The sequence below is a fragment of the Tursiops truncatus genome, chromosome 10 (assembly GCF_011762595.2).
Source record: "Tursiops truncatus isolate mTurTru1 chromosome 10, mTurTru1.mat.Y, whole genome shotgun sequence".
In the NCBI taxonomy this organism is placed as follows: Eukaryota; Metazoa; Chordata; class Mammalia; order Artiodactyla; family Delphinidae; genus Tursiops; species Tursiops truncatus.
The window spans coordinates 81,768,619-81,786,379 of NC_047043.1; the positions used below are offsets into that span (position 1 = coordinate 81,768,619).

The following is a 17,761-nucleotide window of genomic DNA, read 5'->3' on the forward strand; positions in this document are numbered from 1 at the left end:
TCTCTCAGGTGGAATGGGTGATACTATACTATACTTTTCTTGAATTATATTACAGAAAAACCTCAGCGTGTAAGGGGCCAAGAGGAAGCTGGCCTGTAAAGTGGGCCTGGATCAGTTTTGTTCAGCTTTACTTGTACATTTGTCTTATTTATTTATTTTTTTATTTTTCGCTGTGTTGGGTCTTCATTGCCGCATTCAGGCTTTCTCTAGTTGCAGCGAGCTACTCTTCATTGAAGTGCACGAGTTTCTCATTGCAGTGGTTTCTCTTGTTGCAGAGCACAGTCTCTAGATGCACCGGCTCAGTAGTTGTGGCACACAGGCTCAGTTGCTCCGTGGCATGTGGGATCTTCCCGGACCAGGGCTCGAACCCGTGACCCCTGCATTAGCAGGCGGATTCTTAACCACTGAGACACCAAGGAAGCCCTGTTCAGCTTTACTTTTAATGTTCTTAGGCCTCCTTGGCTGACCAAAGGCTCATCCTATCATTAAAAGTGATGAATCTGATTTACGGTGAGTCATTAGGGAATTGTGTCTCCCACTGGCATTTGTATTTCCAAAGAGGAATGGCAAACATGATCAAACCTCAGCTCAAAGGAAGGATTCTGAAATGGCAGACTTTCATGAACGATTCCATTTGGGGGAAGATAAAGAAGTAGGGGTTACTGGTTCCCCCAAATTCTTTAAATCACATCAAACAGATAGCGAGCTCCTCTGCTAAAGCACAAGGAATGGATTATAAGGAAATACTCTATCACTTGAAATGAAATCCATTCCTGAAATATGTTGACCACAGGTCATTACAATAGATACAGTCTACCTCTAGGAAACCAACATAATGACAGGTAACCCAATTTCTAAAATGTGTGTTTCTTCCTAAGAAAAATAAAATAAACTCCAACTTAATGGGAATAAGTAGACAGTGATAAACTCTACATTATTTCCTGGTAGTGTAGTGTAGCCTACACAACACTAATTTCCTGGTTTTGGTATTGGACACTATCTATATAAAATGTCACCAGTAGACAAAGCTGGGTGAAGGACTCTGTATTACTTACGCAACTTCTCTATAGTTACTTCAAACGTTAAAAAAAAAAAATCCTACAGAGCCTTACAAATCCTTATCAAGATACCTATTCACTCCAGTTACCGTACTCTGATTCCCTGAAGTCGTGATTTGTACGGTACTGTATTTAATGCTGAGGTAACCTGTGTAGACGTTAATCCTAATCCCCCATTCCCAGCCATTCTGCATAAACGTAAGTTAGCTATCTACTTTTCCCAGAAGAATAATAAACAGACTTTACTGAACTCAAAAATATTCTTAATATTTCAGAATATATAACATTTTAAACTGAAAAGGGGGAGCTACTTACAATCATCATAGGTGGTAGTGTCAGACAAGGAGCTACCTTCTGATGGGATTATGTCTTCTGTGAATAAAATAAACTGCCTTTAGTATAATGGTACATTTGGACACCCTTAATAGTTCAATAAAACCCTTTGCAATGGAGTGCATCTTATTTTTATTTAGATAAACACAACTAATTGCAGTGCATTAGGAAGTTAACTATTGTAAGAATGAACTCATTGACTACTGATGGTATAAACATCTTATATACTGTACAAATATTACATTGGATTATTTATTGAAGTGGAACAGAGTTTGAGAACGGTCCTTTGAGAATCTACTATACTGTTAGGATCACTTATTTTTTTGAGCCCTCCCCTGAAGAGAAGGGGTTTTTCTTGATAGAGTGTGGTGGTCACTTGTGGTGCATAAGCTTCTCAATCAGACCACGGTTTCTTAACAGTGGGTGGCACTACTGACATTTTGGACTGGATGATTCTTTGTTGTGGGGGGTGGGGTGGTGGTGGTGGAGGAGGGTGGGTGCTGCCCTTTGTACTGTAGGATCTCCAGCCTCCACCACTGGATGCCGGCACCACCCCACCCTCAGTTTTGACAATCAAACACGTCTGCAGACATTGCCAAATGCTCCCTGGGGCGTGAAACTGCCCCTGAGTGAGAACTACTGAAATAGACAGACCTCGGTTCACATCCTGGTTTTGTCACTTACTGGCTGTGAGACCCAGGGCAAATTACTTAATCTCTCCAAGCATCATTTGGCTCATCTCTACAATAGTGATAAGAATAGTACCTAGTGTTTAGTGCTTTGGTGAGCATTAAATGACGTAATAGATGTAAAGCCCTTAGCCCAGCTCCTGGCACAGGACAAATGCTCAATAAATGTTAGCTATACTTTTGGTTCCCTAAACACAGCATGCTGGTGAAAGAACTCTGGTGGTTGAAAATGCCCATAATGATCTGATTACTACTGGTGCCCGTCAAATGTTACAAAATGGGTTTAGCAAAAAGCGATATCTCAGATGTTGATGTACTCTGGCAAGTCATTCCATACTCAGCGTCAACGATGGGCAAAGTTACAGGCAAACACGACACCTCAGTGTAAGCTTCAAAGCCATTATGAAGTGAATCTCCACATCCAGTCTCAAATGTTAATCTCTATCAGAGCCAGGAGGACTGTCTCTTAATTGGACACACAGTAGAGCTTGAAGGCGAAATGCCAGTAGAGTCAGCTGTCAGGCAGGCTTTAAAAAAATCCACCCGATATATGCTCAACCATTGGCACCAGCGCTGCCCAAATGTCAGTTACTGAAAAGGATAACATTTGAATCTTACACAGCTGGGGATGAACGGGCCACAACAAATGGCTATGGAAGTTAAGTGCACTGCTAATCATCCGTCTCTGTAGGTCCAGAATGTGGCCAGTGACTAGGCCAACTGGATTTCACATTTAGAGTCAAAGCCATCCTAAACTCCCCAGCTGTAGGTGACGCACACTTGTGTGTTGATGTCTGTGCATTCACTTTCCTGAAAGCCATATCTCTGCTTTGCAAATCATATGCTCTGAAGCTGAGTACACTTTAAACCTGATTACCATATTTTGTCAAATCTAAGATGTATCATTACTTGATGTCCCAGTAAAAAAAGAAAAAAGCACTGCCGATCATAACTGTAACACTCCATCTAGTGTAAGAATTATAACAATTTCACAGATGTTTAAATGGGAAAAAAAAAAAAGTCTTGGAATCAAAGAAATAGAATCGTATTTCAACCAGTGATCAAGGCTAAAAGTCGTGCTAATAAATATGGAAGGCCAATTGGACTTGAAATCGACCTAAATGAGATGTTTTTCAGTTTACTTTTTTCCTGAATATTGAAGTTTTAGATATATAATGTTGAGAATTTTGAAAATATGGAAGATAATTAGGAAGAAAATTAAGTGACATGAAATTCTACAGCTATTAACATTCTGAACTCTTTCCCAATTAGTCTTTGTGTGTATATAATTATACAATGTCAGGACCATGTTATGGTTACAATTTTGTATTCTGCCTTCTGCCTTCCATAATATAACATGAACATATGCCCGTATCTTTAAATAGCCTCCATAAATGACAATAACTGTAAGAGCTCTTTTCTATCCATATATGTTGGATAGGTCCTTAAGAAAATGTATGGTCTGCTGCATTAAAAACCTTTGAGAAACTACTAGGTAGGGCCCAGCTCTCTCAATATCCTGTGTTTTCAAATGTATTTCTTGCAGTGACATCAGGCCAGTTAAAGGTGAATCCGTCTTATTAGGAACCAACATTGCTATGAAAGCTGAAAATTAAAGCAATGCAATAGTATAGTATTACAATAGTAAGAAGGTCACTAAAAACCAAGTTAACGTACTTGTAAGACTGAAATTCCAAACCATTTTTATCCTAAGAAACTCATAATTAATCCTGTTCTTTCTTTTGTCTCTTACCAAAGGAACTGGTCTGGAAATGGTACATTCCATCAAGAGGATTGACTTATGTGACTCTAAAAAACCTTACTAATTACTAACCTGGTAAGATAACTGATGCTTTCTGGCTGGGTTTCTTTCCACATCTAATTCGGTATTCATTTATTGCATTTTCGATCTCCTGAAGCTTTTTCACTGCATCCGTGTAATCTTGCTTTCGTTTTTTCTTCACAGTTTTACAAAGATCTGGCTCGCTGGCAAGTTTCTTTGCAGCTTCAACCAGCTTTTGCTGTATTAGGAAATTGCTCTCCAGTTCTTGCAAAGCAGGGTCCTGCATTTACATGATGATACTGTTTTATTTTTATGGACACACACAGTCACTGTGATATGTACTAGATAATAACATTTCTCTTTCTCATGCGCTCTCAAATCAGATGCTCTCTGAGAACAAAATCCTAAGTTTTACTGCTTAGGTATTCTCAAACACTTTCCTAGAAAACAAGACCTCCCTCCTCCATTTACTTTAACTGAATAGTCCAACTCTCTGTCCTTTTCAAAGAAGGGAATGGCCTTCCATTCACTCAGTTGGTTGGATGAAGATCGTATTTTTCAAGAAGGGATACTTCACCCAAGATTCATAGCCAGAGAATGCTATATTCACATGCACAGCTTTAGAAACAGATAAATTGAGGTTTGATTCCTCTTTCTGGGTGATTCCTGGTTGCATGACCCTGGACATATTGCTTAATTTTTAATGCTTCGATTTTTTTTTCATTTTTAAAAGGGAGATAACACCCACCTTATGAAACTATGGTGAAGATTAAAGGAAATAATGTATGTGCATTGCTTAGCTCAGAGCTGGGTATACAGTGAACACTCAATAAATAGCAATGCTCACTTTATTATTAATGGAAACTGCTATCATTTTCTAAAGCCAAGATGGCTAAACTTCTGCAAGAAACACGAGTAGGGTCATAGTGTCTGATGTCATGCAGATGAGAAAGTACCCTCTATATTGGCTAACCAATATTTTAACTTTATTATACCCAAGTGCTATACATGTGTTATCTCACTGAATACTCCTTGCATCTCTCAGAGGGAAGAACAATCATTACCCCCATTTTATTGATGAGAAAACCCAAGAACTGAGACTTCACAGAGGGTCAACGATCTGCCAAAGGCTACTTGGTTTTAAGTGGGAGACTCTAGTGCTGGAAGTCTTAATTCTTATAAAAATATTTCTCAATTTATAAACATTTAGAGTTCATTTAGTGCTCTTTCTGTCTGGCGGGGGTAAAGTCATGAGAGAGAACTCAATTTTAACTAGACTGTGCATGAAAGAAAGAATTCAACTTGGTCTCCATGATCACTTTTAACTGGTGAGATAAAAATGTACAGCAGTAACTCAAAAACCAAAGGAACAAGTCAGCCACACAGAACTGACAGCATTTCTGTCTCATTGTTGATAGACACGCTCAGAGCTGGTGTTCATACCTCTTCACTCGGCAGCAAGTTGTCATCTAATTTGAATGCGGTACCTACACGCCTTCTGACGTGAGGAGGTTTCTCACCTATGTTCAGTGGATACTCCTTTGGCATTTTGCCTGTGAGCTCCTGTAAAACAGGACAGAACCGAGAGGGAGATCACTGACCCTGGCTGGAACTGTCAAACACGATGTGAAGTGCTCCCTAAGAGCAGAAGACACTTACAGCCTCCCGCAAACAAATCTTCTTAAGCTCTTCAACTTTTTTCAGAAGTTTTTCTTGCAACAGCTTTTCTTTCTTCTTGAGTTCAAGGATTTTCTCTCTCTTTTGCTCCTCACTGACTTCTGAGTCTTGAGAACCTGGTGGGGATTGGGAGGGAGGGCAGAGAAGGTTTACGCACGGCATGTTTCCTTCCTTTTTTTTTTTTTTTGCAGTACGCGGGCCTCTCACTGTTGTGGCCTCTCCCGTTGCGGAGCACAGGCTCCGGACGCGCAGGCTCAGCGGCCATGGCTCACGGGCCCAGCCGCTCCGCGGCATGTGGGATCTTCCCGGGCCGGGGCACGAACCCGTGTCCCCTGCAGCGGCAGGCGGACTCTCAACCACTGTACCACCAGGGAAGCCCGTTTCCTTCCTTTTTAAAGGACAAGGGATTTTTAAGCCAAACCTGCTGTTTAATAATAGTTTATTTCTTTTCTCCTTGTTTCTGAACATAATAAAAGGAAACTGGAGAACATTTTCTCATGCTTCTGGGCATTAAACAGAGCCTGGTAATAAGATATGCCTTTTGCATTTTGGCTCAGTCATTTTAGAAGCAATGATAAAATGCTTAGTGTTTCAGACACACCCAAGGAAGAAATTCATTTTTCTGAGCAGGAGAGAAGGTAAGATGTTCCTTGAGATAGTTGTTTAGAATGTTCTTTTAGAATGTAAGCAAGGCAAAGGAATATTCTATGCTTCAGGTTCACAAGCTGACAATGGGATTTAGATGAGAAATTATTTTTAGTGAAGTTATGTATACTTAGTGAGACTCTTATCCAAAATTTCTACAGAGGAAGGGTTTAGGGGCAAAAATCACTTTGGGGGTGAGGTGGGTTTGAAGGCTGTAGTCATGGTTCACTTTATGTTAAATGGAGAATTAGATAACTGTTTGTATCAAAAACTACATATTGGGGAAAGAAAAAGCTTATGAACCTTTTGGGGAGAAAATATTCTTGCAAGCTACCCTGAGGCACTCACTACCTTAGTATCTATTGTTAATTATACAAACTGACTTTACTATTTAACTTTCTTCATACTCTTTTTTTTTTCTCTTCATACTCTTTTAAAAATTAATTTCAAAATTTATTCAAAACCGCAATATACTGTAGGTTCCATATGCTTATTTATTCCCAAAATCATGGGTTAAAAGATACATTTGAAAGTGGTTTACAACGAAAAATATGTGAAATAACATAAAGATCGCTTGCACGCTCTCTAATCCAAAAATATTACCTGAGGAGATTAAACTGCCGTTGCTTGCCATGATGAACTGACTTTTTGCCTCTAGTGTCACCATTTTGGAGACCCTTGGTGTTCCCGTCTCAGTCAAATCCATTGCAATATCGTCTAAACTCCTGGCTGAAGGAATTTTTGCCTAATATAACATTGAAATGGAATTCATTCAGTTAAACCTATTTCAAATTAATAAAGCAATTCAGTTACTATGGAATAAAAATGTCAACACGGAGGACAATATAAAATTTTTATATACAAAAGTGATATTTTTCAGAACAAAAATATAAGATTTCAGTTTTGCAGTTAAAATGTTTTAGTAACTAGGCATGATTCTTTCTCATGGTATAGTTCAATCATTAACATTAAAACATCCTGAGTGTACACACATACATGCATGCCACAAAGTTGGCAAATCTTACAGTTTTCAGATCAGGTTATACGTTGCCCGCTTCCTTAAATGTAAAAAAATTAAAACAATGGGTAGTAAAGCTTAAAAAAACAAAACTCAAGGAACAAAAACCCACGTGCTTGCATCTTTTCTGAGAAAGCTTATCTTGAGAACACAAAGCCAATGAGGGACAGGACTCTGTCCTTATAGAAATGCTTCTAGTTACTTACTTTGCTTTGCTTCCGGTCCAAGTAAAACTGATGCTGACTAATCGCCATTACCCAGATGGACTTGATGAGAGAAGAGTTCGCATACCACGTTTGCACAAAGAGGCCACTTTGCCCAAAGGTCCTTCTGGATACTGAAATTCTGAAAGAGTAAGGAAAGCACTCAAACAATCTGTCTCGGGCCCAGCATAACATAAAATGTACCCAGTGGGTAATGTAACAAAGCTTCCCCTTAATTGTTTGGGCTCTGCCAAAACTCTTTTGCTCTCAGGGGCCAAGCTTCTGATTTTCTCCTTTTATGAGAAAACCAACCCCACCTGGGTAATAGCTCTCTGTCAAAGCAGCATATTAAACAACACATTCACACACTCAAAAGCAGATGAGAAAATGGGAAGAGAATTTGAAAAAGAACAGATACATGTATACGTATAACTGAATCACTCTGCTGTACACCTGAAACTCATACAACATTGTTAATCAACTATGCTCCAACATGAAATTAAAAAATAAATTAATTTAAAAAGGAAAATGATTACTAATATACCAACTGTATAATATTTTAGAAGAACCTAAGTCTAGTATGGTCACGTACATAAATACACACATTCTGCATTCTGTATAGAAGCATGATATTGGAAATAACAGAAATTAAATATTTAAAAAAAGCAGCAGATGAGAATTAGCCACATTAGAGGCTGTAATAAAAACGTTTAGTTAAAGACCATAGGATGTGCGACCATCACAAGAAGGCGGGAATAAACGTGATAATATTTTAAAGACAAAGCAACCAGGATCTGCGGGATCAGCACCTTCCTTAAGGTAAGAGAGCATCTCAGGTCTAGGTAGAATTGTCTGGCTCTGGCACTGTCAGAGGATGAACATAATAATATGATGCATGGGACTTCCCTGGTGGCGCAGTGGTTGAGAGTCTGCCTGCCGATGCAGGAGACACAGGTTCGTACCCCGGTCCGGGAAGATCCCACATGCCGCGGAGCAGCTAGGCCCGTGAGCCATGGCCACTGAGCCTGCGCGTCCGGAGCCTGTGCTCCGCAACGGGAGAGGCCACAACAGTGAGAGGCCCGCGTACCGCCAAAAAAAAAAAAAAAAAAAAAAAAAAATAATATGATGCATGTCCAAAACTGGTCCACAGTACTGCTTATGCACCAGATAAAAAGAGGAGAGAGGGTCAGAGTCAGGAGAGAGCAAGAGAGAGAAAGATGGGGCAGAGGGGGGAAGCAGACACTGAGTAGGGGTGGGGGTAGGAGAAGGGCACCAATGTGCTTTGTAGGAATTTGCCTTATCTCTTTGGGTCATCTTTTTGTCACAGCTGTTTCCTCCATCCCTCAGACCTCCAAATATCCATAAACTTATCTGAAAAGCAACCGCTGAGGGCTGATAAGGAATTCCTCTGAAGAACTTGGAGAGCCTACATCCTGACTTCAACTCACGCAGATAATTTAGCAACTTTTTATTTAAGTGACCAAGAACACCAAACTTGAAAATGAGCAAAGGATCCGAATAGACATTTCTCTAAAGTAGATGTACAAGCGGCCAATGAGCCCGTGAAAAGATGCTCAGCGTGCAAATTCAAAGCAGTATGAGCTTATCACTGCACACCACCGGGATGGCTATTCTCACACACACACACACACACCCACCTAAAAATAACAAGTGTTAGGGAGAATGCGGAGAAAATGAAACCACGCACATGGCTGGTGGGAATGTAAAAGGGTGTGTAGCCTCTTTGGAAAACAGTCTGGCAGTTCCTCAAAAGGTTAAAGAGTTACCATTTGATCAAGCGATTACAATCGTACATATATGCCCAAGAGAAATGACAACACGCGCACGTGAATTTGAGAGCAGCATATCTGGATGGTCACCAGGCTCATACAGGAAACAGTCTGTGATCCTCACCTCCGTGGATCGTGAACTTCAACAGCAAACTTTTTCTCACGGAAATATAAGTTCTCCAGCTGTTTCCACTGGAATAACTAAGAAATGAAGAAAACAGAAAAGCCACACAGCTTTGATTAAGGTTAACTTTTACTAAATCTAGAAATCAGCTTAATAATGAAAAAATCAAGGATTAAGACTAGAATTAAGATTAAGAATTAAGCACTAAGATTAGGCACGAATATGTAATGCAGTCTTTTTACAAACCAACTATAACCTGAAATCTTTTTCTGATGGTAATCTTCACCTCCTCAATCTTTCCTGAACAATAAAACCAAGCAACTGTGGGGAACATGCATACTATTTTTCCTCTGACTCAACTAAATAAAAGGGTAAGGAAATCGTCGATTCCAGTAAGCCCATATGCCTTCTGTTCAAAGACGTTGACTTCATATTTAAATGGAAAGAAATTCAAAGGGTTGTCTCAATAAGACCACAGATTAAATTCAAAAGAATGCGAAGTGAAAGTAAAATGGAACCCCAAGCAGGGGTGAGTCTCCGAGATACCAGTTTCCCGCCTACAAGAGTTCCTCTAAATGGGACAGAAACCGAGCATTTGGAATTGGAGGCAGGGTAGGGTGGGACTGAACACTGACACTGACCTCTTGGTTTCTGAGCTAGAGCCTCCAGCTTTTGTAAATAGAACCCATTTCTACTGCTGACATTCTAATGCTACACTGGGTGTTATCTGCCAGTTGGTTGGGAGAAAGAGAACTTACTTACTGGCAGGGGGCATCTGAAATCTAATAAATAACTTGTGAAAAGCAGCTCATTCACAGAACTGAGTGTGCCCTGCTGCACTTTCTGGGTTCATTCCCAACCCCTCACGTTAACCTGAGCCCCTGCTTGTCCTTTTAACTTTGACGTCATAGTTGAATTTCTTTTCTCCATCCCAGTCTTGATGATGAGAGAAATACTAGCACAGCGATTTCATTCCATTATTAGACTTCGGCTGGATTTTAAAATTATGTCCAGACAATCTTCAAAAAGCATTTTAATCATCAAGATAGTAACTTCTCTGCAATGCATGATCAGCAAAACCATTTCCTGGGGTCCGGGAACCAAGACTTTTCACCAACATGTAAACCTCACGAAGAGCAACAGCACGAGCTAAAGGTTCCTGTGCACATATAGCTGGAAGACAGACGTTTTCAAACTGGACCCCCAGTCCCAAACGGAGTAAAATAAACCAGCACCCACTAAGAACACAGCCCTTCATGGTCTGAACACGTAGTGTCTGTAACTACAACCATCACCCAGGTAGAAAGAAGGATTTGTGAGAGTTTAAAGCTACATACCGATTTTCTAAAATGTCCATAGGTTTGAGGCTTTCATTTCTTTTAATCCCAAGGTTCCAAAAGTGGGACAGAAATGGGAAGGAAAAGTCCGAGGTGCTCTCTCCCTCCCTGCCCCGTCCTGGCGGGGCAGCTCCGGTGAGTTCTGAATGGAGTTTCCTAAGACACTTAGGTGTAACTCAGTTTCACAAACCGAACCTCCCACGGCTGACACCCTACTGACATCAGTAACTCCACCGAGTGACATCACCCCAGTTCCACTCCTTCTTTGATCAGGAAGAGGACAGCCAAGTTCTCTCTAGCAGATTTTCCCAGGACAGAGACACATTTTTCAAATCCCGTACGGGGTAGATTCAGATGGTTGTTTCCTGGGAAGTAAGCTGCTTTGAATCCAGGCATAAACTTCACTAGAGGCTGGGTGAGGGAGACATTGCTCCCCCGCTTAACTCACCCTGGACACGAACAGGTTTGACAGGAAGAGCCACAATACAGCTCAGCTGTGTTTTCCTTTGCGTCCATTCCCACACACATAAAACCAGGGCCAGACTTGAAACCTGATCTCTGAAAGCCGCCACCTCTCCCTCTTATCACTTACAAACGTGAAATACTAGCGCTTTTGCCAGCAGACGGACAGCAGACGGTCCCCCTGCAAGCAAAAACCCTACTTAAAAGGTGAAGGGTTTCAGCTAATTTAAAGAGTGAAATAATTAGATGGCAACTGGTTTGCAAACGAAGTTATGGGAATGAGACTGCATTTTTAAGTCTGAAAGGCAAAGCCATTTCCCCACCTGAAATCCTAAGTTTTTGCAGGGAATTCCCTGGAGATCCAGTGGGTTAGGACTTGGTGCTTTCACTGCTATTGCCCAGGTTCGATCCCTGGAAAGCTTTTGCAAAATGTAATTTCATATATGTGCCTGTAAGAGTATAAAAGTGAAGAGGAATGGCACAAGCTTCCTTCGTGATAGCGGTGGGGACGGTAGAATGTATGAGGCGTAAGTGGCACAGAAAACTTCAATGTTACCAGTCATGTTTGATTTACTTTATTAATAAAAACAAGTTGAGGGCTTCCCTGGTGGCGCAGTGGTTGAGAGTCCGCCTGCCGACGCAGGGGACGCGGGTTCGTGCCCCGGTCCGGGAAGATCCCACATGCCGCGGAGCGGCTGGGCCCGTGAGCCATGGCCGCTGAGCCTGCGCGTCCGGAGCCTGTGCTCCGCAACGGGAGAGACCACAACAGTGAGAGGCCCGCGTACCGCAAAAAAAAAAAAAGATGAAGTAAATATAACAAAATATTAGTAATCGTCAATTTAAGTGGTTATGCAGGTGTAGTCACATTCTTGGTATTCCTGTACTTTTTTAATTTCTAAAAATTAAAATAATAGAAGTTTGTATAAAATGACCAAAGGTTGGTCTGTTTCACACAAGAGTGAGATTTCCACTCCCTAACCATTTGGGAGGCCTCTATTTTATGCAGGTATTACCTCTGTGATTCTTATCAATGTTTGAAGTTGCTAGGAAAACACTTCTAATTGCAGCTGCTCTTGATCTAGCTGGCAGCTGGAAATAAGCTAGTTTTTCTTTTGAAATTTCTGAAATCATTCTTCTATTGTGCTTTTAAATTATCTTGGAGTTCTCCATCTCAGAGGGCAGGACAAGGCTCTGAAAATGGCAATGGAGCCGAGGTTAAAGTGGATTCCATTGCTCATGCAACACGCCTAGGACAGCACCTGGCACATAGCAGGCAGCTGCCCGATCTTCATTCCTGTCCTTTTTGTCCTTAAGTGTTTTCCTTAAAGGGTAAATAAAAGGCCCCCCTCTGGTCAAAATCACTCAAGGCTTCGGACCAATGGAAGGATAATAGGAAAATGCCAAAGAAATAGCCACCAAGCTGACCTGACTTGTTGGGGCCTCTGTATTACAGAAATGGCCTGACAGGGAATTCCGTGGCGGTCTAGTGGTTAGCGTTCAGCGCTTTCACTGCCGTTGGCCCGGGGTTCAATCCCTGGTCGGGGAACTAAGATCCCTGCAAGCTAAGCCATGCAGCAGAGCCAAAAAAAGAAAAGAAAAGAAAAGAAAGAGAAAGAAATGGCCTGACGTATAAGGAATGCTCTAAATCACCTGAAAGATGAAGAATGGTCACAAGAAACCATTTAAGAAAAAAGAACAAAATTCAAAGGAAGGTAGAAGGGAGCAAAGCATGCTTCACATTCTCCACTGTTTGGAGAACACCGGTGCTCATACAGAGGAGGACTATTACAGGGTACGATGTCTTACAGGATAGAACAAGACTATTATATATATTATATTATATGAATGTGTATGTATAAACAAAATTTGTAATTTTCGTATTAAAACAGAAAAACAAAAATTTGCCCAAGACAAAATTCCCACTCTTGGAGATTTGGGGGTGGGGGGTAGGAGAAGAGGACTTTTATTTGCTTTGCAACACAGAGTTACGAGCATGAAACTGGACTGTTTTCTAAAGTGATCATTAAAAAGCATAATGACAATCATTAACTAGTATTTATTGTTGTTTATGTAGCACTCACTAGGAGGGATGAGTTTGAAATTGTGTTGTGTTTAGAATTCATGGTGTTAGTAATGAAAGGAAATACTCGCATGGCGACAATAAAACCATAAATTAGGTCTTAAGGACTTCTTTCTACTCTACTCTCATCTGGAATGATTAGTTGTGCCCTTTAGCATCAAAAGAAGGAAGTAGATAGCAAGAGATGAAATAATAGCATGGACTACTTTGAGATTACAAAATAAATAAACAAAGATAAAACGAAAAAGTCAAAGAGGAGCAATGTGAACAACGATAGTAACAAAGAGATAATCAAAAAACTACAACAGGAAGAGAATGTTTCCTTAGGTCACAGATCACCTTGTCTTAAAAAAAGAAAGTGTCAAAAATTTAATAACTGACACAGAAAACCAAAGCTGCATCAAATCTTATATTAAAAGTGAACGTGTGTAAAATGCCATAGTCTTTATCCTTAGGTGTAAAGGAAGTTGACGGTTTTAGAATAATTTGCCACACGTTATTACACTTTATTTAATGAGATGCATGGGTTGAATATTTAAGCCATTTTGTGGAAAACTAAATAAACCTCAATATTTAGTTACTGATAGCCACCCACTATTACAGCCTTAAAGAACTGGAAGAAATCACCTCTTTCCCCTTCCTATGCTACAGTCACACTGGTTCCTAAACATCTGAGGCCACTGTCAAACTTTAGGAAAAAAGACTGTAAGGAAAAGCAGAGGGACTTTTAGGAAACCGGGAGTCACACACTTAAGTAGCTCTTGGAGTCCTTTACACATTCCTCTTCAATTAACAAATATTTCTTGTCCACCTTCTATGCGTGAGGTCCTGTTCTTGTTGGCAAATAACAGCCAGGTCCCCTTCCTTGTGATGCTTACCTGAACCGATTGGACCACATCAGATTGCTTGGTTTACATGCTGATTTCACCACATGCGCTTTATTTGGCAAGTTGCTTAACTTTCTTGAGTCTCAGTTTCCTCATCTGTAAAATGGGACCAACAATGCCTGCCTCAGAGGGCTGCTGGAAGGGTTTAGTGAGATTATGTTTATGAAGCACTTAGCACAGTGCCTGGCTCAGAGAATCAACATTTAGTAAGCGATAAAGCTAGCTGCATCTGTTAGGAAGGACCCTCAGTCCAATTCCCTTATTTTATCATCTCTTCTGAAGATGGAGGAGAGCCACTTAACAGCAGAAAGAGAACTAGAAACTGCTGTCTGGATCCCATATCTGTCTTTCCACTGATGAGAAATAGTCAAGTTATTCTGTTGACACTTCTGTGTCCCTCAGATTTCCAATTCTATGAGCTTCAGCCTCTGTAAAAACGGCTGTATCTCTGTTGATTTCATTGGTGGCTTCCTGATACACCCTCTAGGTAGGGAATCTGTTCACTGTTCCTGTATCACAGAGATCATAGAGGAGGGGCAAGGGAATGTGTCAAAGGCACGTCCACAGGGAGACGCAACGGCAGCAAGCTAGCAAGCTCCCTCCTGACTGGAGCACCCAGAAGAGACATGCCCTAGCATGTACAAAAATGCTGAGGAGTGTGACCCACTACCAGCAAGGGGGACCTTTGGGGTAGCGAAAGACAAGGAAAAGTCTTGGGCAGAAAGGATGCACTGTCTCTTTGAATCTTGATGGATTGAAAGTAGACAGCACCCAAATGTTTAACACTAGGCAATGATAGGAAAGACATCATCAGAGGCTTGGTTTTTTTTGTAATAGAACTTATAATACAGGTTAATCATTTAACTGCGAATTCACTTGGAAATGACTAAATTTGGAATAGTAGCAGCGTGGTGTATGACTGTATATCAAATAATGACTCACATGGGGTGATTCCCCTGCTGTAACGTGATGCAAAACAAGATCACTGTATTATTGATTTATTCTTTTTTCATTTAAAAAAAGTTACACTTGATGAGTGTACTGTTAGTACCCACAAGCCAGCTAGCAGATCTGTTTGGCCTCCTGGAGTACCAGAAAATGAGAATTTTGCAGGATGATGAGCTTTGAGAAAGCCAAATTGACCTACCTTCTATCCAGCTATCCATTTCGACCAAATATTTATGTGACTGAGAATGAGTCTTCCCAACAACCTTATGGGGAGGTACTACATTTAGCCCCATTTCACAGAAGAGAAAACTGAGGCTCAGAGAGGTTTAATTGGCCAAGGTCCCAAAGTTAAATAGGGGCAGATCTGGGATTCACACCCAAGCACAACCATGGCTCCAAATTCCCCAGTTACCAGAGCACACTATCCTGCCTTTCTTACTTGGGAAGAGTATTCTACGGAGATTTGTTATGTTAACCAAAAAAGAAAGAAAAAGAGAGTAATTCCCAGTTCAACCTCATAGGAAGAAAACGGCAGCAATTATGGCAGCCATTTGCAGAAAAGAACTCAGTCTCTCATATTTTACTGAGACTAGTGGTTCTCCAGCAATGATGATTTCTCTTCACTTCCCACCCTCACCCACAACTCCCAGAACATCTGGCCATGTCTGGAGACATGTCTCGTTTATCACACTGGAGGGGAGGCTGCTACTAGCATCTTGTGGTTAGAGGCCAGGGACGCTGCTGAATATGAGACCATGCTCAGGACAAAATGATCTGGCCCAAAACATAAATAGCGCAGAGAATGAGAACACCTGACTCAGACGATAATTTCTGGTGACATAACTATGCTTTGGTGGGTGAAGTGTGTTGATGAAGAAGATAAAATTTTTGCTATAAAATAATGAATTTTGGATTTCTCTTTATCTCAACTAGGTATGTCTTTAGGAACAAATAGATGTCTGGATTGTTTTCTTTTTTTGCGGTACGCGGGCCTCTCACTGCTGCGGCCTCTCCCGCTGCGGAGCACAGGCTCCGGACGCACAGGCTCAGCGGCCACGGCTCACGGGCCCAGCCGCTCCGGGATCCTCCCGGACCAGGGCACGAACCCGTGTCCCCTGCATCGGCAGGCGGACTCTCAACCACTGCGCCACCAGGGAAACCCTGGATTGTTTTCTAAATGCAAATGTTCCCTCCCAGGAGGACTTTGAACAACTGATCAGACTACAAGAGGCCATGCTCTCAATGCCCGGGAACACACCAAATGGTACACACTCAGGTAGAGAAAATTACTTTTTCAGATGTGATGTGATAACCCTTCACACACAAAACATCAGGTCTTAAACACAAGGAGTGAAACATTCTGAGTATTTTTGGAAACGTTTATTTAGACAAAGAAGTCCTGGGTATCAGAAAATGCATGATATAAAAATCTGACCATCTAAGAGGATGCCACCTCATATAAATTCCCTCTGTGGCCAAATCTCTAACCTCTGAGAGCTGATCTAATGACTTCTGTTAGTACTTGCAATAGAGCGCTCACTGCACGTATCTGGTATAACCAGGGCTGACCTGTCGCTCAGAGACACCTGCATGGCTCTTCTGGATGTTTACAGCTGGCATCCCTCCTCACAGGTTGGTACCTAGTCTGCTTATTAAATATTTTCAATAAAAATCTCTAATTTTTGAACATGATTTTGTCTTTCCAGATGGGTTGTCAGGTCCTTGACGACTGGGACTGGGCTTTTTCCTTAAACGAGATAAAGAATATAAAGTAGGGGACTTCCCCAGTGGTCCAGTGGTTAACCACCTTCCAATGCAGGGGACTCGGGTTCGATCCCTGGTCGGGGAACTAAGATCCCACATGCCGCGGGGCAACTAAGCCCACGGGCCACAACTACTGCGCTGGCGCGCCTCAGCTAGAGCCCGTGTGCCGCAAACTACAGAGCCCACGTGCTCTGGAGCCTGGGCGCCACAACTAGAGAAGAGAAAATCTGCACGCCACAACTACAGAGAAGCCCATGTGCCACAACGAAAGATCCCGCACGCCTCAACGAAGACCCTGCATGCGGCAACTAAGACCCAACGCAGCCAAAGATAAGTTAAATAAATAATTAATAAATCTTAAAAATATATATATAAAGTACTATAGGGCCCTTCCAGACAGAATGGGCTCATTATTTTTTTTTTTTGGAAAAATATCAGAGTACATTGCACTTTGTTAGAGGTTTGCTCCTGAAGGATGAATGAATTAAAACCAAACCCATCTTTGGTTATAAGTACAGAATGAAGAAAACTTTACTGTTTATGCCCCGTGATAGAAAAAATTTTCACCATGCTTTATGTACTAACTGGCTTTCTCTGCATTTGGACTGGTCAATCCTATTAGAGAGCTACCTTTCATTTTTCTGTATGTGCCAGCAAGTCAGCCATTTGGTAAATGCCTAGAGACACAGAGTAGCAGATGAGATAATGAAATCGAATGGTTTTGCCTGTCCAGCAGCCCTTTCCTCTTTTTCAACCATCACCTTCAGTTTCTACAGGGGACACACTCACTCTTTAAGCTCTAGCTGTAGGGGTCTCTCAGTTTCTATAACGCGCCCACCTCCCTCCCATCAGCATACACTGTTCTCTGACATGAACGTGCCAACCCATTCTTTGTTTTAAGCCTGGCTCCTTCTCACACTTCAGGTCTCAGCTTAAATGTCACCTTTCTCAGAGAGGCCTGAA

At 41.4% G+C, this 17,761-nt stretch overlaps 1 protein-coding gene across 8 annotated transcripts in view; it reads right to left on the reverse strand.

The window, feature by feature from the left end:
• Window positions 1-17,761, reverse strand: part of FRMD4B (FERM domain containing 4B) — a 334,665-nt gene that overhangs the window by 15,133 nt on the left and 301,771 nt on the right. For all 8 annotated transcript variants that reach the window (XM_019947581.3, XM_073787546.1, XM_073787545.1 and 5 more), the window contains 7 exons: window positions 9,321-9,397; window positions 7,410-7,548; window positions 6,789-6,930; window positions 5,523-5,656; window positions 5,307-5,426; window positions 3,915-4,143; window positions 1,374-1,430 (listed from right to left, as the gene is read on the reverse strand). In XM_019947581.3, the coding sequence (XP_019803140.2) occupies window positions 1,374-1,430; window positions 3,915-4,143; window positions 5,307-5,426; window positions 5,523-5,656; window positions 6,789-6,930; window positions 7,410-7,548; window positions 9,321-9,397 (898 nt within the window). The remainder of the gene's footprint in view (window positions 1-1,373; window positions 1,431-3,914; window positions 4,144-5,306; window positions 5,427-5,522; window positions 5,657-6,788; window positions 6,931-7,409; window positions 7,549-9,320; window positions 9,398-17,761) is intronic.